The sequence below is a fragment of the Balaenoptera musculus genome, chromosome 19 (genome assembly GCF_009873245.2).
Source record: "Balaenoptera musculus isolate JJ_BM4_2016_0621 chromosome 19, mBalMus1.pri.v3, whole genome shotgun sequence".
NCBI classification, from domain to species: domain Eukaryota; kingdom Metazoa; phylum Chordata; class Mammalia; order Artiodactyla; family Balaenopteridae; genus Balaenoptera; species Balaenoptera musculus.
The window spans coordinates 9,582,986-9,604,724 of NC_045803.1; the positions used below are offsets into that span (position 1 = coordinate 9,582,986).

General features: G+C 52.9%; 2 protein-coding genes across 4 annotated transcripts; both read left to right on the forward strand.

Moving 5' to 3' along the window:
• Positions 1 to 300: 300 nt before the first annotated feature.
• DACT3 (dishevelled binding antagonist of beta catenin 3) lies at positions 301 to 9,973 on the forward strand. The gene is made up of 4 exons (XM_036835121.1): positions 301 to 624; positions 6,344 to 6,440; positions 6,608 to 6,760; positions 7,727 to 9,973. The coding sequence occupies exons 1-4, from the start codon at positions 376 to 378 to the stop codon at positions 9,112 to 9,114; spliced, it is 1,887 nt and encodes a 628-aa protein (XP_036691016.1). The 5' UTR covers positions 301 to 375; the 3' UTR covers positions 9,115 to 9,973.
• A 7,812-nt stretch (positions 9,974 to 17,785) lies between these two features.
• GNG8 (G protein subunit gamma 8) lies at positions 17,786 to 21,145 on the forward strand. 3 transcript variants are annotated; one of them, XM_036834215.1, is made up of 3 exons: positions 17,786 to 17,838; positions 20,578 to 20,663; positions 20,978 to 21,145. In XM_036834215.1, exons 2-3 carry the CDS (start codon positions 20,580 to 20,582, stop codon positions 21,104 to 21,106), a joined length of 213 nt encoding a protein of 70 aa, XP_036690110.1. In that variant the 5' UTR covers positions 17,786 to 17,838; positions 20,578 to 20,579; the 3' UTR covers positions 21,107 to 21,145. The 3 variants fall into 3 exon arrangements, with proteins under 3 accessions (XP_036690110.1, XP_036690108.1, XP_036690109.1); XM_036834213.1 differs by lacking the exon at positions 17,786 to 17,838 and adding an exon at positions 18,373 to 18,446; XM_036834214.1 differs by lacking the exon at positions 17,786 to 17,838 and adding an exon at positions 19,213 to 19,284.
• The last annotated feature ends 594 nt before the right edge of the window (positions 21,146 to 21,739 follow it).

Below are 21,739 nucleotides of genomic sequence, written 5' to 3' on the forward strand. Positions count from 1 at the left end.
GACTTGTTTCATTGTGACGCGTGGGGGCATGGCCAGGGCCCAAAGGGAGGTGAGAAGGGGGGCGTGGCGAAGAGGCCAGTAAGCAGAGCGAGTAGGCAGCTGCGAGCATGCGTCGCGTTGGGAGGCGCGGGTGCAGAGCCGAGCATCTTCGTAAGGAAGGGTACCAGCCAATAAGCGATGGTTGCTCTGTCGCCGGGGGCGTGGCCATGCAGATAAGGCGCGGGTGGGCGGCCCAATGGGCGGGCGCCTATGTAGATGAGACGGTGACAGCCGGGCCAGCGGGCGGGCGGGCAGGCGGGCTCTTGGGGCGGGGAGGTGGGACCGGGAGAGGGGTGGCCGCGGGGCCCGGCCGGGCTGGGGCGGGGGGCCGCAGCCATGATCCGGGCCTTCTCCTTCCCGGTGAGCCCCGAGAGGGGTCGGCTGCGGGGCTGGCTGGAGGGCAGCCTGGCCGGGCTCTGCGAGTTACACTGGCTCCGGGAGAGGCAGGAGTACCGCGTGCAGCAGGCGCTGCGGCTGGCCCAGCCCGGAATGGGGGGCGCCGAGGCCGAGGACGAGGAGGACGCCGACGAGGACGAAGATGCGGCGGCGGCGCGCCGGGCCGCAGCGGCTCTGGAAGAGCAGCTGGTGAGGGGCCGCCTGTCCGTCCGTCCCTCTGCCCCCGTCTGTGTCTGTCTGTCCGCCTGTCTCGGTTGGATGCTCAGACACCCGTCCGGGTGGGGGAGGGAGGAGGGGGAAAGGAGAGGGGGGTGGGGCTGGAGGGGCGGGGCGGCGGGCGGGATCAGGCCTCCCCGCCCCCAAACTGGGGAAGGGGGCTGCATTGCCTCGGCCGGACCCTCAGGCCCATTCGCTACACCCCTTCCCCAAAGAAAATCCATCTGGGCACCAAGTATGTGTCAAGCCCAGGCTGGGTATTTGGCAGGCGTTGTCTTCTTGCAGCTTGGGGGACAGGGGGTGATAGTTCCCACTTCACAGAGAAAAAAAACCTGAGTCTCAGAGAAGGCAAACGACTCACCCAAGGTCACACGGCAGGATCCAAACATGCCTCTCTCCCGGCCTCCATACCGGGGCCCCGACTTCCCTAAGTCCTGGTGTGCTTGGAGATCTCCGGAGGGGGCGGGGAGGGGGGAGGGGATCCTCGGGCCTCCTGAGGGAGGGATTGCTGCTGAGAGGAAGTTCACAGTCCCTTAGGATCCCACGGTGATCTTGACCCTCTGTGACACTCCCTCCTTTCCTACCTGGCCACAGCCCTGGTTAAGCCAAGAGGTGGCAGATTGAGGCAGCATGGGTGTCTGACTTCTAGATTCCCTGGGTGCTCTGATGGTGGAAGATGAGGCAGAGGTCTCCAGAATGACTTAAGGAGCATCACCCCTCTTTCCCTCTCTATGCCATTTCTTAATTCTCCTGACCTCTTCCTGTGTTTCTTGCACTCTTTTCCCAACTGCCACATCTCTGTGACTTTGTGTCTATTTCTCCATCTTTCTCAATCCTCTGTCTCTCTATCTCTGTCTCCCTGGCCTTCCCTTCTCGCATTTCTGCACCTCTCTCTCTTTCTGCCCCACATCCTTGTCCCTCTGTCTCTTCCCCTCCCCCCAGCCCGCCAGGCCCCAGACCCGGGCTTCACTTGCTGATCCCATCCCCAAGCCTGTGTGTGGTCAGAGCTTCCCGTTTGGGGAAACCTGAGCCGAGGTAGTGGGGGGAGGGGGCTCTCCCTGCTACTGACCTCGACTGCCCCCTCCCCAGATGGAGAATGGGGAGGAATTCTGAAGCCAGACTCTGGGGCTGCAAGCCCAGTCCCTCCCCCCCAGCCCCCCACCCCCGGCGGGGAGAGGGACCCTGCACATTCTTCTCTGGAAACAGAAACAGCTGTGGGAGGCCTCACCCCCCCCCAAAGTTAGAGACGCGTTGCAGGGGCCTTCACCAGCTCACCCCACCCCGAGCTGGCTGGGCTTGGGAAGGCACCTCCCACCCCTCCAAGGAGAGGGAGAAGGCATGCGGATGGGCCAGCTGTGTCCTGCCTCCCTGTCCCTCATCCTCTGCCTCTCTCTGCCTCAGTCTCCCCCTTCTCTGCCCCTCTGTCTACCCCCCAGCCCTCAGTATCTCCCCAACGAGGTGGTAGTGGAGGGGCCTCTTCCCCCCACAATCTCCAGGCAAAGCTCCGTCCCAGCGTCAGGGAGGAGGCGGTGGCAGGCAACGGGAAGGAGACAGCGCCACTGAGGGAGGAGCAGAGAAGCGCTAAATATAAACTCCTCTGGTGTTGGGGGTTCCTGGGTCCTTCCAAAGAGGGGGTGGGAGCCTCCTCTGATCCCTGAGTCTCTGTTGTGTGATGCTTACCCCTCCCACTCCTCCACCCCCCTCCCAGGAATACACTCCCTTTGAAGCAAGAAAGACGGAAGCCAGAGTTGATTCGTTTCTAATAGGAATGATGGGGATGAAGGGAAAGATTAGGGGTATCTCAGAGAAAAGAGGCAAGAATCCTGACTGGGGGCAGGAGTCCTGTTCTCTCCCACCAAGGAAAATGGTCCCCTTCCAGCAAGAAGGATTAAAGTTAGACTTGCAGAAGGACTTCCTAACAGAGATAAAGGGAATTGGACACAGATTAGGGGCATGTGAGTGGGGGCAACCAAGGTCTGGGAAAGTTTGGGCAAAGGGGTCTCCAGGGGTCTGAACCACATTCGTGTTAAACCTGCCTGAGCTGGAGAGCCTCAGGCCCACTTGCTGAAGGGCTTGCAAAAAAAGGATAAGGGGCATTGTGGGTAGGCAGGGAGCCAGATTCAGGCCAAGGACCTTCTGGTCTTTTAAAGATTCATCCTTTTGCAGCTGGAAGAAATGAGGTCAGACTTACAAATGGGGGGGGGGTCTAGACTAGGGGGGTGCTTGGGGGGTCCAGGCACAGGGGAGGAGGAGGCCTCTGCTGTTTACCTTCCAAACTCCTACTCTTCCCTGCAGTGGAAGAACTGAAATTAGACCTGCAGAACTTACCGAAAAAAAAAAAATCTTTTTTCACTTATTTCTAATTACACAAGTAAAACATGATTTTATATTTTCCTTGTTAGAAATTCATAGCTTTCATGTAATAATAAAAGCCAGCATTTATTAAGTGCCTAAAAGGAACTGCTGTTTAAACTCATTTAATCCTCACAACAACCTCATAGGAGAGGGAGTCAAATGATGCCCATGTTACAGATGAGGAAACTAAGGCCCAGAGAGGTGAAGTAACCTGCTTAAGGTCACACAGCTGGAAAGTGGCAGAGCTGAATTTGAACCCTGACAATTTGGCTCCCAGCCATGCCTCCATAAACACTTCATCCTACCATCCAGTCCCCTCATCCCTCCCTTGACCCCCTAAATGCACCCTCTCCCCTGTGATCACCACCATTGTCACCCTGGTGTGAGTTCTGCATCTATGCGCAGAAACAGCTTACATACCAAGAAACGTAGAGTTCGCTTTGCTTTTTTTCATGAGGTGTCAGAGACTATGGGCAGTGGTTCTCAAAGTGTGGCCCACTGGACCACTAGCAGCATCACTGGGGAACTTGTTAGAAATGCAAATTCTCAGGCTTCTGCCTGGAATCAGAAGCTCTGTAGGTCGGACCCAGTAATTTAGGTTTTAACACGACCCCCAGGTAGTTCTGACTCACCCTTCTACTATACATTCTGCATTTTTCTTTTTCCACTCCATGATAGGTCTTGGAGATGGTTCTATATAGAAATTGCCTCATTCCATTTTAACAGCTGTATAGTATTCTGCAGTATTCATTCATTCCTTCCCCAAACATTTCCTGAGCACCTACTTTGTGCCAGGAGCTGTTCTAGGCACTGGGACGGGTTGGGGGGTGCGTGTGGAGGGGGCGGAAGGCACAGCAGTATACAAAACAGACAAAAATCTCTGCCCTCCTGGGGCTGGGGCTGACAATCTAGTGAGAAAGACAATAAACAAATAGCCTGATACGTCACTTTAGGTCAGGAGGTCATTACTGCTATGTTGGAAGAAAGGCAGGGCAACTCAGGTGCAGAATGGTCAGGAGCTATTTTGGAAAGAGTGGTCAGAGAAGGGAGCATGTAGCAATCTGAATGAAGCAAGGGAGAGAGCCAGGAGGGTATGCTGGGGAAACACATCCCACCGAGGTAGGAGCATGTGTGATATGTTCAGGGAACAGCGAGGAGGCCAGTGTGGCTCCAGCAGAGTTAGCAAGGGCATGATTAGTGGGGGACAGGTTATGGGGTATAGGGGCGGTCCTTGATGTTTTTTAGCCGCCCCTGAGGCTGCACAATTCGGCTGCATTCCTGGCTTCTGCTCAAAGATGACACCACCCTGAGCATCTCTGTACACCCAGGGCAGGAGCCCAAAGTGGAACGATTTGTTGACTTTCCTCCCATAAACAAGCCCAGATGGGGGCTTCTGTTTAGGGGGGAGGGGTGGGGACTGGGGCCCAGGAGAGCAGCCAAAGGAGTAGGAAGCTGCGGGGCGGGGGGGGGGGGGGGGGGGGGGGGGCGTTGTCTGCGGGGGAGCCGGCCAGTCTTTCTGCCCTAAATAGGCAAGGCTGGGCGTCTGCCCTCTCAGCCCCTCCTCCCTCCTTCCCTCCCTCCTGCCGCCTGCCGTCCAGACAAGCCGCTTTTGTCTGAGGGTCAACCGTCTGCCTGAGGCTGCCACCACCTCTGGCCTCACCCAGATCCGCGTGAGACTCTTCCTGGCTCTGGCCCTGTTTTCCAAAATGGGGTTAAGTCCTAGTGTCTTGGAGACCCCATCTGTGTTGCTTCAGCCCCTACCCCCACCGCGTCATAGTCACTCCCCTTTTAAAGGGTTTTCACCTTCATTTATCCACATCTGATAGGAAATGGTCTTTTCCTGCAGCAAGGATCCAGGGTAGACTTCATCGAAATTTCCCATGGGGATGCAGAGCTGTGGCAGACAATGGGGGCTTCTGGGTGGGAATGGAGCAAGGGCAGGAGGAGGATGTGGTCCCTGCTGGGGGCAAAGGAACCCGCTGGGGTTCACCGCTGTAGTACAATACCACTAAGGCTAGATTCACAGAAGGACTTTCCAGTAGGCATGGGGGGGATTCTTCATGAGAGGAGGAGCAAAGATTTATGAGTCATGGTCAGCCTATGTCATCCAAATGAGGGAAAGAGTCAGTTTGCAGCAGGGGAATTCCCTGGTGGTGCAGTGGTTAAGAATCCACCTGCCAATGCAGAGGACACGGGTTCGAGCCCTGGTCCAGGAAGATCCCACATGCCGCGGAGCAACTAAGCCCCTGCGCCACAACTACTGAGCCTACGCTCTAGAGCTCGCGTGCCACAACTGCTGAAGCCTGTGCGCCTAGAGCCCATGCTCTGCAATGAGAAGACCCCACTTGCCGCAACTAGAGAAAGCCCGTGCACAGCAACAAGACCCAACTCAGCCAAAGATAAATAAGTAAATTTATTTTTTTTAAAAATCTGCAGCAGGGGGCTTCCCTGGTGGCGCAGTGGTTGAGAATCTGCCTGCCAATGCAAGGGACACGGGTTCGAGCCCTGGTCTGGGAAGATCCCACATGCCGCGGAGCGGCTGGGCCCGTGAGCCACAATTACTGAGCCTGCGCGTCTGGAGCCTGTGCTCTGCAACAAGAGAGGCCGCGATAGTGAGAGGCCCGCACAACGCGATGAAGAGTGGCCCCCACTTGCCGCAATTAGAGAAAGCCCTCGCACAGAAACAAAGACCCAACACAGCCATAAATAAATAAATAAAATAAAATAAAATTAAAAATTAAAAAAAAAAAAATCCAACACCCTTTAAAAAAAAAAAAAATCTGCAGCAGGAAGGACTTAAGGAAGACTTGCAGAAGGACCTTTCATTGGTGATAAGGAGCAGTGGGGGGAAGATAGGAGCATCTGAGAAAGGAGAGTCAAAGTCTGGGAGAAGGCAGACGAATGGATGGCTAAGAGATCTGCTAGGTCCTCAACCAACTTTTAGCAGTGAACTGCCCTTACAGCAAGAAGACCTGAAGTTACACTCAAAGAGGGACATTCTAATAGGGGTTAAGGGGCCATGAGCACCAGATAGAGGGAAGAGCTGATAGGGAGGGGACAAGGGATGGGGACTTCTGAAGACTTATCACTCACACTTAAGAGGGAATGAGGTGACTGCAGCATGAGGGACTAGAGTTAGACAGCCAGAGAACTTTCTAATGGGATGAAGGGACAGAGATCTTGAGGGGGGTCCTGGAACTTGGGTACTCTTTTACCTTTTCGAAATCACAGCCTCCCTGTCAAAGTGAAACCCTGCCCATGAGCTCCTAGAATAGGGGACCAGCTGGCAGAGGACTCGGGGGTACTTCTGACCATCTTGCTTTCCCCACCTCCTCAGGAGGCCTTGCCCGGGCTCATCTGGGACCTGGGCCAGCAGCTGGGAGACCTGAGCCTGGAGTCTGGGGGCCTGGAACAGGAGAGTGGGCGCAGCTCGGGTAAGCATGGCTAGAGGTAGTGGGGTCTGCCTGGGACACCCCACCCCGCTGTCTCCTGCTTCTCAGGCTCCCCACTCTATGCCTCTTGAGCTCCTCCTTTCTTCCCCACCCCTGGTTTCCCCTTTCAGGCCCCCCTGATTGTCTCTCCCCTTCTTTTTGGAATCCAGGCTTCTATGAAGACCCCAGCTCCACAGGAGGTCCGGACTCACCACCCTCGACCTTCTGTGGGGACAGTGGCTTCTCCGGATCTGGCTCCTATGGACGCCTGGGTCCCTCTGAACCCCGGGGCATCTATGCCAGCGAGAGGCCCAAGTCCCTAGGTAAGGTGGGTGGGGTTGGGCCCCCCGAGAGCCAGGGAATGGACAATAAGAGGATGCTTTTAAGCACAAGCATCTGAGTCAGACCAACCTGGATTCGAATTCTGGCTGTGACAGTCCCTTTTTGTGTGATTTTGAGCATGTTGCTTCTTTCTGGCCCTCTGTTTCTCCATCTGTTAAAATGGGATTAATGACAGCACCTACTTCATAGGGAAGTTTTGACTATTCAGTGAGCCTCTGCCCTAAGACATTGTACTTGGCACATGGTAGCCATTAGGTAAACAAAAATTGCTGTTCATTTATTCAAGTAAGTTTCTGAGTCCCTACTATGTGCATTCCTAGCACATATCCTAGGGGTGAGGGATACAGCAGTAAAATCACTGTCTTCATGAAGCTGACATTCTAGTGGGAGAAGTAGGTAATATACAAGATAAATAAGTAAAATATCTGGGATATTAGATATTGACATGTACCATGAAAAGAAAATTAGGGAAGGGGACGACGGCATGTCCCTTGGAGTTGGGGAGGGAACTCCAATTTTAGAAAATATGGCCGGAGAGGACGTCATTGAGACTGTGACATTTGAGTGGCACCCTAAAGTAAGTGAGGGAGTGGGCCAAGCAGATACCCTGAGGGAGGAATAGTTCAGGCAGCAGGAACAGCAAGTACAAAGGCCCTGAGGCTGGAGCGTGACTGGCCCGTTCATCCAGGCCAGTGTAGCTGAAAACCTATAAATGTAGAGGAGTTGGAGGTCAGAGACACAGATGCAGGACAGAACATTCAAGGTCTTATAGGCCACTGTGAAGATTTTGTTATCAACCTAGTTTGCGAGAAGGGGTGAGAGCAGGTTGTGTGTGTGTTTTTAATGGGAGTGGGAGAGTAGGAGAGGCAGTGGGCAATTTGCCCCTCCTAGGCTCACTGGGAAAGGGCTTTGAGAGCCTCTCTTCCTTTTTTGCCTCCCTCCCATAGGAGACGCCAGTCCCAGTGCACACGAGGCGGTGGGCGCTCGGGCAGCCGTGCCCCGGTCCTTCTCGGCGCCCTACCCGACGGCTGCGGTCCCGGAGGCCTGCTCCTCCGCGGAGCGACGAGCCCGCGCGGGGCCCTTCCTGACGCCCAGCCCCCTGCACGCCGTGGCGCTGCGCAGCCCGCGGCCGTGCAGCCGTCCTCCCCCGGACTCGCCAGACGCCGCGGGCTCCGGGCGGCCCCTGGACGGCTACATCTCGGCGCTCTTGCGCAGGCGCCGCCGCCGGGGGGCGGGCCAGCCCCGGACCAGTCCCGGGGGCGCGGACGGGGGCCCGCGGCGCCAGAACAGCGTGCGCCAGCGGCCGCCCGACGCGTCCCCGCCCCCCGGAGGCGCGCGGTCCGCGCCGGAGCCCCCGGTGGAGCGCGCGGTGGGCCGTTCCGCCAGCCCGGCCCCCTTGGGCCGCGGCTGGGCTTCGCCGTGGGAGTCGGAGGCGGCCCCCGAGCCCGCCGCACCGCCCGCTGCCCCCTCGCCCCCCGACAGCCCGGCCGAGGGCCGCCTGGTGAAGGCACAGTACATCCCAGGCGCGCAGGCCGCCACCCGCGGCCTCCCCGGCCGCGCGGCGCGCCGCAAAGCGCCCCCACTGACCCGCGGCCGCAGCGTGGAGCAGTCCCCACCCCGGGAGCGTCCCCGGGCCGCGGGCCGCCGCGGACGCATGACCGAGGCTTCGGGCCGCCGGGGCTCGCCGAGGGCTCGCAAGGCCGCTCGCTCCCAGTCCGAGACCAGCCTTTTGGGCCGCGCCGCCGCGGTTCCTCCGGGTCCCCCCAAGTACCCTACAGCCGAAAGAGAAGAGCCTCGGCCGCCACGGCCCCGCCGTGGTCCAGCGCCCACTCTCGCGGCTCAGGCCGCGGGGTCCTGCCGCCGCTGGCGCTCCACGGCCGAGATCGACGCTGCCGATGGGCGCCGAGGCCGGCCCCGCGGTCCCGCTGCCCGAGGCCCGGGTCCTGGCCCATCCCCGTCAGCTCCTCAGCGCCGTTTGCTCTATGGCTGCGCGGGCAGCGACTCGGAGTGCTCGGCCGGGCGCCTGGGGCCCCTCGGACGCCGGGGCCCGACAGGCGGCGTCGGCGTCGGCTACGGGGAGAGTGAATCTAGCGCCAGCGAGGGGGAGTCGCCTGCCTTCAGCTCCGCATCCAGCGACTCCGATGGCAGCGGTGGCCTCGTGTGGCCGCAGCAGTTGGTGGCAGCCACCGCGGCCTCCGGGCCAGGGGCTGGTGCAGGTGGAGGGGCGCCCGCGGGCCCCGCCAAAGTCTTTGTGAAGATCAAGGCTTCCCACGCGCTCAAGAAGAAGATATTGCGTTTCCGTTCGGGTTCTCTCAAGGTCATGACTACAGTGTGAGTTTAGAGGTTTGCTTGGGCTTCCCCTTCATGGCCTCTGCACCACCACACCCCCAATCACTGACCCTTCTACACCTCCCTTCCAAAGACCACCATTTTCTCTGCTTCCAAAGACCCTTCCTCACTTCCCCATCCACTGCAGTCTTGGTTGAAGAGGCTCCCCCTCCACCACAGGGAGGAATGGGGGAGGAGCCCTGTTTGACCCAGTTCAGCTGCCGGCTCTGCAGCCCTTGGGCAAGAAAGTTCCCTTTCTGTGGGCCTCACTTTCTTCATCTGTACTATGGGTGTACTATGGTATGCAGCAGGGGTAATTCAGTTTGAATTTCCCCATTTTAATTTAGACACTTAGTCCGTTTGTTCCCCTTCATTTCTGTCACTGAGCCGTCTTATTCCTCCTTTCCATGCCCAGATATGGCCCCCCCATTCACAAAGTGCCCCCCTCCATGTCCCTGGACCCTTAGGATACCCCCTTAGCACCCTGGTCGGAGACTCTGTGTCTGACCCAGACGGTGCCTGCAGAGTGCCCTGGGAAGGGAAGGAGCACTGACTTTGGGGTTTTGAGGGTCAAGTAGGAGTTGGTAACACCTGGAAAGAAAGACTCTTTCACCTCCCTCCCTGGACAGATATGGAGGATTGGGGGGTAGAAGAGGGGAAGGAAGATGGCTTCTATCTCGTGGCACCCTCTGTGAGAGGGAGTGGGGGGAGACCAGGATGACCCTCAGTTGTTCCGATCCAGTATTTCTTTTCTTTTTTTAAACTTACTGTATTTATTATGACGATGGTGACTCCCCAGTGCACAGGGGGGCCAGAATCTGTGTGTTTCTCTAACCTCTTTGTAAATAAATGCACAGTGTTACATACGTGGTGGTGGACTCTCCTTCTGTGGCTAAATGGGCTTTTCCTTTGGACTAATATTTATTGAGCAACTACTGTTTGCTTTGGGTATGGTAGTGTCCAGAACCAGATGGCAGATCCCAGGGTAGGTCTCAATAACATTTTCTTACCATTGAATATTTTACTTCAATGACTCTGACCTTTGGTTGAGTTTTGTTTGGTCGTAAATATGGTTTCATAAAAATGGAAATAATAAATAAAAACCAAAAATGTTTTAAATGGAAATAATATAGGTAAAGGGACAGCCCCAAATGCCTTCTTTCAGAAGTCATCATAATCAGTTTTTTTTTTAATTTTATTTATTTATTTATTTATTTATTTATGGCTGTGTTGGGTCTTCGTTTCTGTGCGAGGGCTTTTTCTCTAGTTGCGGCGAGCGGGGGCCACTCTTCATCGCGGTGCGCGGCCTCACTATCGCGGCCTCTCTTGTTGTGGCGCACAGGCTCCAGACGCGCAGGCTCAGTAGGGCCCAGTTGTTCTGCGGCATGTGGGATCCTCCCGGTCCAGGGCTTGAACCCGTGTCCCCTGCATTGGCAGGCTGACTCTCAACCACTGCGCCATCAGGGAAGCCCCATAATCAGTTTGATGTGCACCCTTGTATGTTTTCCTTTATGTGTTTGCATACATATATGAATCTTGTAGCTATATAAATATATGTAACTATATATATGCATATACATATAGTTACACTCTATATAGGTAAAACTATATATTTACATAAATTGAGCCATATGTATGCCTTGTTTATCAATTTTTTTTGTTATCTGTGCCTGGAGATTTCTATATGCGAAGGATTTTAATTAACTGAATCTCTGAAGGTTTAGTACTATTTAGCTTTTCTATTTATTTTATTTTATTTGTTTATGCTTTTCTGTTTCTTCTTATGTCAGTTTTACTAAGTTGTATTCTAGGGATTTGTTCATTTCATCTAAATTTAGATGACATATTTTCCTATCACTGTAGTAGCTGCATACGATTCCATGGGGTTGGGGGTACCCATAATCTAACCCTGTTGTCAGCTCCTCAGTTCCTTTGCTATTTTGGACCTTGCTGCAGTTATGTCCTTGTACATGCCTCTTTTTTACATATATGTATTTCTGTAGGATCCACTCCTAGAAATAGACTTGCTTGGTCATTACAGTACCATCATTTAAAAATTTTTAATTGACATGGTCACACTTCCTTCCCCTGAGACTGCCCTCAGTTGACATTTTCAACAGCAATTTCTGAGATGCCCATTTTTCCACTCCTTCACCAAACGAGATACTATTAATCATTTTCATTTTGCCAATCTGGGGGGGGGTGCGGAATGGTGTTCTGTTTTAATTAGCATGTCTCCCTACTTTCTTTTTTTTAAAAATATTTATTTATTTATTTATTTGGGCTGTGCTGTGTCTCAGTTGTAGCATGCGGACTTCTTAGTTGTGGCACGCAGGCTTCTTAGTTGAGGCATGCAGGCTTCTTAGCTGTGACATGGGGGCTTCTTAGTTGCAGTATGCGGCCTCTTAGTCGCGGCTTGCAGGATCTTAGTTCCCCGACCGGGGATTGAACCGGGGTCACCGCAGTGAAAGTGCTGTGTCCTAACCACTGGACTGCCAAGGAACTCCCAAAGTTATTTTTTAAAGTTTGTGGGAAAAGTCATTGCTTCTCAAGCCCTTGGGAATATTTGCCCCATCTCTGTTTCATAAAAGGGGCAACTAAAGCCAAAAGGGGAAGGGACTTGTCTAAGGATACACAGGCCACACAGTGGTCAAGATGGTTGAAGTACAGATGGCTGACCTTTCTTCCTTTTTAAGATTTTAGTGCTTAATCGTAAAAAATAACAGCTGACACTCAATGAACACTTACTTTATATGCCAGACTCTAGTCTCAGTGACTCATTTAATCCTCACAATTTCATGGAGGTAGATATGATTATTATGCCCGTTTTACAGATGGAGAAACCGAGGCACAGATCTCTTGAGTAACTTACCTGAAACCAATAAGTAGCAAAGCCAGAATTTAAGTTCAGACTGTCTAAGAGTCCATGCTGTTAGCCATTGCCCTATAAGCCTATTTCTATATGGATCACCTCTAGACGGATACACAAGGAACTGCTCACAGGGATAGGGGCTGGGGGGGGCAGGAGGGGATGTTAACATAATAAATATATAAATTCTATAATTTTTAAAGGTGATAAGGACTGGGGGGGGGGAAACTGAGCAGAGATATGACGGAATTGGGAGGGATGGGGGAGGAGAGGAGTTTGTGATTTTAAGTAGAGTGATGAGAGGTGGTCTAATTGAGAGGGTGACATTTGAACAGAGACCTGAAGGAGGTGGGGGAGTTAGGCTTGTGGATCTCTTGGGGAAGAACCTCCCAGGCAGAGGGGTCAGCCACTGCTGAAGCCAAAACAGTGCCTAGTATATTGGCAAAATAGCCAGGAATCCAGCATGTCTGGAGCAGTGAGTGAGGGGGAGAAGAGGGGGGAGGCGAGGGCAAAGAATGATTGGGACCACTGCATCCTGTGGGGCCTCGTGGGCCATGGTGAGGAATTCGGCTTTTACTTCTCCGGAGATGGGAGCCATGGGAGAACTCAGAGAAGAAGAGGGACTTAGGTGTTTGGAGGGGAAGAGGGGGTTAACAGTTCTATGGAAATATAATTCACTACCATAAAATTCACCCATGTAAAAGATAGAGCTCAATGGCTTTTGTTTCTTTATTTTCCTTTCCTTGTGATGAGAGCCTTTAAGATTGACTCTTAGCAACTCTCAAATGTTCAATACAGGATTATCAACTATAGTCACCATGTTGTACATTACATACCATGACATTTATTTTATAACTGGAAATTTGCTTTTGATCCCCTTCACCCATTTTGCCCATCCCCCCACCCCTCTGACAACTATCGGTCTGTTCTCTGTACCTATGAACTTGGTTTTGTTTTTGTTTTTATTTATTTATTTATTTAGCTGAAGGACTGTATTTTATTTAACTATTTTTAGTTTTAGTTTTTATTGAAGTATAGTTGATTTACAATGTTGTGCCTGTTTTTGTTTTTAGATTCCATATATAAGCGAGACCATGTGATATTTGTCTTTCTCTGTCTGACTTATGTCACTTGTCGTCCATCCATGTTGTCGCAAAAGGCATGATTTCCTTCTTTTTTATGCCTGAATAATATTGCATTATATTCAAATTTTCTTTATTCAGGCACCCATCGATGAACACTTAGGTCGCTTCTATAATCTTGGCTATTGTAAGAAATGCTGCAATGAACACAGGGGTGCATATATCCTTTCAAATTAGTGTTTTCATTTTCTTCAGATAAATACTCAGAAGTGGAATTGCTGGATCATACAGTAGTTCTATTTTTAATTTTTTGAGGAAACTCCATACTGATTTCCATAGTGGCTGCACCAATTTACATTCCTAACAATAGTGCAGGAGGGTTCCTTTTTCTCCACATCCTTGAAAACATTTGTTATGGCTTGTCTTTTTGATGATGGCCGTTCTGATAGGGGTGAGGTGATATCCCATTGTGGCTTTGATTTGCATTTCCCTGGTGATCAGCGATGTTGAGCACCTTTTCATGTACCTGTTGGCCATCTGTATGTCTTCTTTGGAAAAATGTTTATTCAGATCCTCTGCCCATTTTTAAATCAGATTTTTTTTTCTTTTGCTATTGAGTTGTATGAGTTCTTTATATATTTTGGATATTAATCCCTTATCCTGTGCATGGTTTGCAAATATTTTCTCCCTTTCTGTAGGTTGCCCTTTCATTTTGTTGATAATTTCCTTTGCTGTGTAGAAGCTTTTAATTTGATGTAGTCCCACTTGTTTATTTTTGCTTTTGTTGCCTTTGCTTTTAGTGTCAAATCCAAAAAATCATCTCCAAGACTGATGTCAAGGAGCTTACCGCCTATGTTTTCTTCCAGGACTTTTGTGGTTTCAGGTCTTAGTTTCAAGTATTTAATCCATTTGAGTTACTTTTTGTATATTCTTCTACATGTAGCTGTTCAGTTTTCAGAACACCATTTATTGAAGAGACTATCTTTTCTCTATTGTATATTCTTGGCTCCTTTGTTGTAAATTAATTGCCCATGTATGCATGGGTTTATTTCTGGGCTCTCTATTCTGGTCTATTGATCTATGTGTCTGTTTTTGTACCAGTACCATATTGGTTTGTTTTTTTTTTTTAATTTTTATTGGCGTATAGTTGCTTTACAATGTTGTGTTAGTTTCTACTGTACAGCAAAGTGAATCAGCTATACATATACATATATCCCCTCTTTTTTGGATTTTCTTCCCATTTAGGTCACCACAGAGCATCGAGTAGAGTTCCCTGTGCTATACAGTAGGTTCTCATTAGTTATCTATTTTATACATGGTATCAATAGTGTATATATGTCAATCCCAATCTCCCAATTCATCCCATCCCCCCCTTTCCCCCTTGGTATCCATACATTTGTTCTCTACATCTGTGTCTCTATTTCTGCTTTGTAAATAAGATCGTCTATACCAATTTTTTTTTCAGATTCCACATATATGCGTTAATATACGGTATTTGTTTTTCTCTTTCTGACTTACTTCACTCTGTATGACAGTCTCTAGGTCCATCCACATCTCTACAAATGACCCGATTTCATTCCTTTTTATGGCTGAGTAATATTCCACTGTATGTATGTACCACATCTTCTTTATCCATGCCTCTGTTGATGAACATTTAGGTTGTTTCCGTGTCCTGGCTATTGTAAATAGTGCTGCAATGAACATTGGGGTGCATGAGTCTTTTTGAATTATGGTTTTCTCTGGGTATATGCCCAGTAGTGGGATTGCTGTGTCCATATTGTTTTAATTACTATACCTTTGTAATATAGTTTGAAACTAGGGTACATGATGCCTCCAGCTTTGTATTTCTTTATCAAGATTGCTTTAGCTAGTCAGGGTCTTTTGTGATTTCTTACACATTTGAGAATTGTTTGTTCTATTTCTGTGAAAAATACCATTGGAAATTTGATAAAGATTGCATTGAATCTGTAGATTGCTTTGGGTAGTATGGACATTTTAACAATATTAATTCTTCCAATCCATGAACACGGGATGTCTTTCCATTTATTTATGTCTTCTTCAATGTCTTTTTATCAATGTCTTACCAATGGCTTTTCTTCTAGTCACAGAGTTGTGCTATGACTATACTATCACCACAGTAAATTTCAGAAAATTTCCATCATCCCAAGTAGAAACTCTGCACCCCTTACTTGTCATCCTCCAGTCTCCCCAGCCCCTGGCAACCACTAATCTACTTTTGTCTCTGTAGAGTTGCCTGTTCTGGACATATAAATGTAATCCTGCAATATGCGGTCTTTTGTAACTGCGTCTTTCACTTAGCATAATGTTTTCAAAGTTCATGCATGTTGTAGCATGTGTCAGTACTTCATTTCTTTTTATTGTCAAATGATAGTCCACTGTTTGGATGTACTACATTTAGTTTATCCATTCATCAGTTGATGGATATTTGGGTTGTTTCCACTTTGGGGCTATTGTGGATAATGCTGCTATGAACATTCATGTACAAGTTTGTGTGTGAACATATGCTTTCATTTCTCTTAGGTAGATACCTAAGAATGGAATTGCTGGGTCATCTGGTAACTCTGTAATCTTTTGAGGAACTGCCAGACTGTTTTCTAAAATGGCAGCATCATTTTACATTCCCACCAGCAGTGTATGAGGGTTCCAGTTTCGCCATTCTCACTAACCCTTGCTATTATTATCTAGGGACTTTGTTAGGGTCTCTCTGGCTGCTCTGTGAGGAACAGGCTGAGGGAGACAGAGTTAGAAGCTGGAAACCCAGTGAGCAGCGACTATAATAGTCCAAGCTGGAGGGCATGGTGCCTGGACCAGAGTGGGGGCAGCAGAGGAGGTGAGAAGTGACTGGATTGTGGACAGACTTTGAAGATGGAGTTAATTGGATCTGTTGCTAGATCAGTTGTGCGGTGTGAGAAGAGGAGGGGAGTCAAGATTGACCCCAAAGATTTACTATCAACTGAGATGGGTAAGACTGTGGTAGGAGTTTGGCGGGTGGAATTAGGAGCTCAGTTTTGGACAACTGAATTTGAGATAGTCTAGACATCCGGGTGACAGTGTTCAATAGGGATTGGGTATTCGATACTAGAATTACTGTTGGCGTTCACTGCACGTTTCTTTCTTTTCTTTTCATTTTTTTAAATATTTTTTTTGGCAGTGCCAGGCAGCGTGCGGGATACTAGTTCCCCGACCAGGGATCGAACCCGTGCCCCTTGCGTTGGAAGCGCTGGGTCTTAACCACTGGACGGCCAGGGAAGTCCCACTGCATGTTTCTTGAATAATTAAAGTCAGAACTGAATCCGAATCCAGGGTCTCAGTTTCTCCCTCCAGAAAATGGGGCCAGTAATACCATTGTCATGAGGCTGGGAAATTCCTGTGCAACACAGGGCAGGATTGTACATCTGGAAACTAAGGTTATGCGTAGGGTGGAAAGGTCCGCAACTGGGAAGAGAAATGGAGGTTACGCTCCGTTCAGTCAGTGTACCCCTGTCCGTCTCCCCCGCCCCCAGCCTCTGGCTGCCGTCGGAGAGAGGGAGGGGAGACTGGGTTGTCACCCTGTCTTTCCCCGCTCTAAGCTGCGTTTCCTCCTCGGGGGCTGCCCGGGCCAAAACTGCTGATGGAAACCAGCTGCGGAAGGCGCCGAGGTTCGGCGTACGCCCAGGCCCCTCCCCGGCGCCGGCCGACCCCGCTAAGGGAGGGGGACGGGGGCGCCCTAACTCCCCTCCGCTCTTCCGCAGCCGGGCCCGGGGCCCTGGCACGTCCGGCGCGCCTGATGCTTTCCAGATGTGAGCCTGGTTCCCCTCCCCCACCTGGCCCCGTTGTTCCCGCGGGGTAGAAGGGAGGGGAGCTAGAGTCCGATACCCCCCTATCAAATCGCTACCAGGGACCCCGGCCCGTATCCCCTCCCGGCAGGTCTCGTTTCCCTGTTCAAGCGGTAAAAACCGAATTGGGATGGGCTGAGTGCAGTAGAGACGAGGCTCTCCCCCACCTCCACCTCTTCCCCGGGCTCTGCCTCAGCCCCTCCCGCAGCCCACTCGGGGGACACGCCGCACCCAGGCCACGCCCCGACCGACCCGCCCCCCGAACACTCCCCTTATAAACCCCGCCCCGAACCACCACGCCCCTTTGGCTGCCCGGAGGTCTGGCCCCGAGGGCAGGTCCCTCGGACGCGCCTCCGCCTTCAGGTCCCCTGCGGAGGGCGCGGTCTGAGTTGTCTGTCTCTCTACCCCGCTCTGTTTTGTGTCTCTGGGTGTCTGTGTTTCTCGGTCACTATTTCTGTCTCTGTACTTTTCTGTGTGTCTCTCTTGTACCCTGTACGTCTCTATGTCTGTCTCTCTCTGCAACCCTCTGCCTGTCTCTGTCTCTCTTAGCCCCTAGGTCTCTATCTCTCCAAATTTCCGTCTCTGTGTCCCTATCTCTCTCTGCCTCTGTCTCTCCCTGCGTCTCTCTCTCCCTCTCTGAATTTCTGTGTCCCAGTCCATCTTCAGTGATCTCCCTCTAGCTCCCTCCACCTTTCTGTGTCTCTTTCCCACGTCTGCATGCCTAGCCGGACAGCGGGGGCGCCTTGCCCTCAGGGTTTCCACAGCCTCCTACGGCTTTGGCGCCGGCAGGGTGGGCAGCTCGGCGGGCCGCGGGCGCCCCCGTGTGGCCCGCAGGGGGCTGTAAGGAGAGGACAGCAGCCCGCACGGGTGTGCCTGGTGCAGAACACTGTGGCCGCCCGTGGGTGACACCGGGAGGTAGTGTGTGACGCCAAGAGACTCACTGTGTGAGTGTGTACTACTTGAGATCGCGCGTGACGCCAGAGGTTGTGTGTGGCTGTGTGACCTTGTGAGATTTTCTGTGACAACCAGAAACAGGGTGTGACTGTGTGAAATCGTGTTACACCGAGACGTTGTGTGTGACAGTGTATGTGAGGTGACCGAGATGACCTATAGGTGACTGCGTGTGACACCGTGAGGTTGAGTGTCCCTGAGACACTATTTGGGGGATGTTTGTGACATCGAAAAACCATATGTGAGCAAGAGATCGTGTGTGACAGTGTGCAACATGGTGAGGACAGGAGAGTTGTGTGTGTCACACGGGCGGATGATGTGTGAGAGAGGGCGAGAATGAATGAGTGTGATCCACCAAGTAATGATGTGAGAAGCAGTGTGAGAGGCCCCGGGGGCGGGGGAGCTGGGTGTGAGAGAGTGACCATGTGAGTGTGAAACAGGATATGTCAGCCACACTGATGACGTATGAGAAGCTGGGTAGAACTGTGTGTAACACAGATCGTGTGGGACACTGAGACTGGCCCAGTGTCCTGACAGTGCATTAGAGAGTGTTCAACCGTCCTGGGCACTCAGATGGGTGTACGAGAGAAACCTCGTGTGTGTAAGTGTACGTGTGTGACACCAGGAGATTGTGGTGTGAGGGCGACAGCTGTGTGTGACACATTGTGTAAGGCTCGGCATGACATCTTGAGAGATTGTGTGCGATCCTGTGCGGAGCTGTGTGTGTATACTTGACACTCTTGAGTTGTGTAACATGTCACCGGTGAGGATGGGCCAGACTCGGAGAGACTGTGGGGGACTGTGTGGCATTTTGAGAGGCTGTGTGACTGTGGCACTCTGGGAGGTTGTGTGTTGAGCACAGCTGGTTCAGGAGACTGTGTGCAGCACCGTGTGACACAGCGAGATACTGTGCATCTCTCTGCCAGGGGCTGAGTCTGCTTGCTGAGAGGGGTCGTCTGGGATGGGGTGACACTGAGGTGAGGGATGTGACAGGGTGGCAGAGCATATGTAATGGAGTGAGAGGCTGTGTGGGACCCACAGGAGAGATTTGTGTGACTGTGGAATAAATGCAGCAGAGCGTGGGGCACATCTTGAGAGACTGTCTTTACCTGTGAGTGTGTGTGTGTGTGAGTGTGAGAGAGAGAGAGACAGAAATAGAGACAGAGATTGAGAGGGGAGACTGCGAGAGAGATAGAGGGAGAGAGAGAGGCACAGAAACACAAAGACAAAGAGGGGGACGGACAGACATAACAAGAGGACCCAGAGAGACAGAGGCGAGGCAGCGAGGGCGAAGGGGATGGTGGTGGCAGTGGCAGGAGGAGGCGGGTCCTCAGGGACTGTGCCCCAGGAGAGGGGGCGGGGCGGGGCTGAGGGGGGACCCAGACGCTGCTTCCCAGCCTCTGCCACCCGCCCGCCATCCCAGCCCTGAGCAGCAACAGGTAGGAGGCTCCGGTCTTGGCCCCGACAGCTAGTTCCTCTGCCTGGGAATGAATGGATGCGTGAGTGAATGAATGACTTTATACTTCTGCATCTCCATCAGCCTGTCTCTCCCTCTGTCCCTCCATGTGCCCGTCTCTGTCCCCCTTCGTCACTCCATCTCTCCTCCTGCCCTTCCACTTCCTTCTCTCTGTCCCCCTGCCCCTTCTCTCCTCTGTCCCTTTATCTCCTCTGTGCTTCTCTCTCCCCCTCCTCGCTGTCCCTCCCTCTACCGCTCCATTTGTCCCTCTCTATCCTCTCCCACTCCATCACTCCATCCCTCCCCAACCCTTCCATCTCCCCTTCTCTATCCTCCCTCTGTCCCTTCGTCCCCTCTGTGCTTCCCTCCCCCTGTATCACTCTGTCCCTTTCTTTACCCCTCTATTTGTCTCCCTCTCTCTCTGCTCCCTCCACCACTCCGTCCCTCCCCATCTCTCCATCTTTCTATCCCTCCTCAGTCCCTTTATTCCCCCCTGTGCCTCAGTCTCTGCCTCTGTCATTTTGTCTCTTCCTCTGCCCCTCTGTTTGTCCCTCTTTCCATCCCCTCTGCCCTTCTCACAGTCATGGCTGGACTGCCTCCCTCTCCAGCCCTCTCCCTGGCTGCTAATGAGCAAGAGGAGCCTTTGAGGTGGCCAGAGCTGGGGTTGGGGGGTGCTCCCCGAGGGGGGCGGAGGGGGCAGCTGCTGCGAAGGCCCTAATGAGGCCCCCTCTGGGCCCCTCCCGCCGTGATCTTAATTCCTCCTTCTCCCTGGAGCCACCGCTAATTGGCCTGGGGAGGGCCCCCTCCTGGCTCATGCTCTATCCCCGGGAGGTAAAGACACCTGGATCCCTGGATCTTGATCCAACACCTGTGGCCCTGTCCTCTGTCCCTCCCTCCACCTGCCTCGCAGCCTCCCATCTGTGCTTCCCTCCCGGCTTCCCTCTCCTCTCTCTGTTCCTCCCTCCACCTGACTCTAGGTACCCCATCCGTGCACCCCTCCATCCCTCCACTTGTCCCTCTCCTCTCTGTTCATCTGTCCCTCTTTCGGCCGGCTTCTTGGTCCCCCATCTGCGCAGATCTTCATCTCTCCCCTTTTCTTCTGTTTTCCTGTCCCTTCCTCCACCTTCCTCTGGGCACCCCTTTCGTGCGCCCTTCCACGCACGCCCCTGTTACTGGGTCCCATCACCACCGCCATCCCTATCTGGGGACCCAGCTTTGCCCTAGCCTGCCCCTCCGCCCCGACTCCCGCCGGCTTTTAACCCTGTCCCCGCCGCAGCCATGTCCAACAACATGGCCAAGATAGCGGAGGCCCGGAAGACGGTGGAACAGCTGAAGCTGGAGGTGAACATCGACCGTATGAAGGTGCTGGGTCGGGGTGGGGAGGAAGGCGGGGGCTCCGGGGCTGGGGTTTGGACCGGTCAGTGTTGGGAGTGGGGCCAGGAGCCGTGGAGAGATCCCCTTCGGAACCGGACAGAACCCGGGGAGGGGGCCTAGACAAGGGGGCGGAGCCCAATAAGGGACGTGGCCAGAGCTAAGGCGGGGCCCAAGGGCGGGCCCGGGTAATGGGAGCGGTCCGGACAAGGGGGCGGGGTCTGATAAGGGGCGGGCCTGACCCGAGGAGGGGCCCAGGCAAAGGGCGGGGCGGGGCGTGAACATCTCCACCCTGGTGCCCGCAGGTGTCACAGGCGGCGGCCGAGCTCCTGGCCTTCTGCGAGACTCACGCCAAAGACGACCCGTTGGTGACGCCGGTACCCGCCGCAGAGAACCCCTTCCGCGACAAGCGCCTCTTTTGCGTCCTGCTCTGAGCCCTCCCGACAGCTTACCCTCCCCTGTCAAAGTATGAATCCAATAAACGTGGTGACTGTGGTGGTGCCTGTGCTTTCGGGGAAACTGAGGCACGCGCAGAGCTTGGGGCCACCGTAGGGGAGCCGGTGTCCCGTCTCACCCCTTCTGAGTGTGTGTGGAGTGTCTGGCGGGGCGTGAGGTTGTGCGGGGTTTGTGGATGCGGAGGGGGTAGGGGAGGAAATGAGCGCTCCTGGCTCTGGCCTCCACAGAGTGTTCCGCGATCCTGAATTTATTTAATCGACCCAGCAGCCTCAGAAAGCGGCTGGCTACTTGTATGACACCCATTTTGCAGATGAGGAAACTGAGCCAAAGGTGGCTAGGAGATAATGGGGTGAAAATTGGACTCCAGCGCTCCCTGAACCTCTCAGCTGGCCTCTCTTCTCTCCTCCCTCCTGGCTTGGAGGTTCTTAGAATCCCCAGTGTCCGCCTTTCTCATCCCCTGAATGGTTCCACCCCCTTTTCCCACATCTGGTTAGTCCCTGACACAGGCCCCCCTCTCCTTAAGCACTGAACTTTTCTCTGTTCATTTATTCATTCTTCCAAACACTCCTGGCCCTGTGCTGGTTGAAACTGGGGACACGGCCATGACTGAG

Excerpts from the sequence above, each read along its gene's own strand:
- GNG8 (XM_036834213.1), top strand. The coding sequence starts at position 18,419 with ATGGGTGTACGAGAGAAACCTCGTGTGT. Across the intron at positions 18,447-20,577 it reads ACGAGAGAAACCTCGTGTGT|CCATGTCCAACAACATGGCC; the intron begins GTAAGTGTACGT and ends TCCCCGCCGCAG. Across the intron at positions 20,664-20,977 it reads TGAACATCGACCGTATGAAG|GTGTCACAGGCGGCGGCCGA; the intron begins GTGCTGGGTCGG and ends TGGTGCCCGCAG.
- DACT3 (XM_036835121.1), top strand. The coding sequence starts at position 376 with ATGATCCGGGCCTTCTCCTTCCCGGTGAGCCCCGAGAGGGGTCGGCTG. Across the intron at positions 6,441-6,607 it reads GGAGAGTGGGCGCAGCTCGG|GCTTCTATGAAGACCCCAGC; the intron begins GTAAGCATGGCT and ends TTTGGAATCCAG. Across the intron at positions 6,761-7,726 it reads CGAGAGGCCCAAGTCCCTAG|GAGACGCCAGTCCCAGTGCA; the intron begins GTAAGGTGGGTG and ends TCCCTCCCATAG.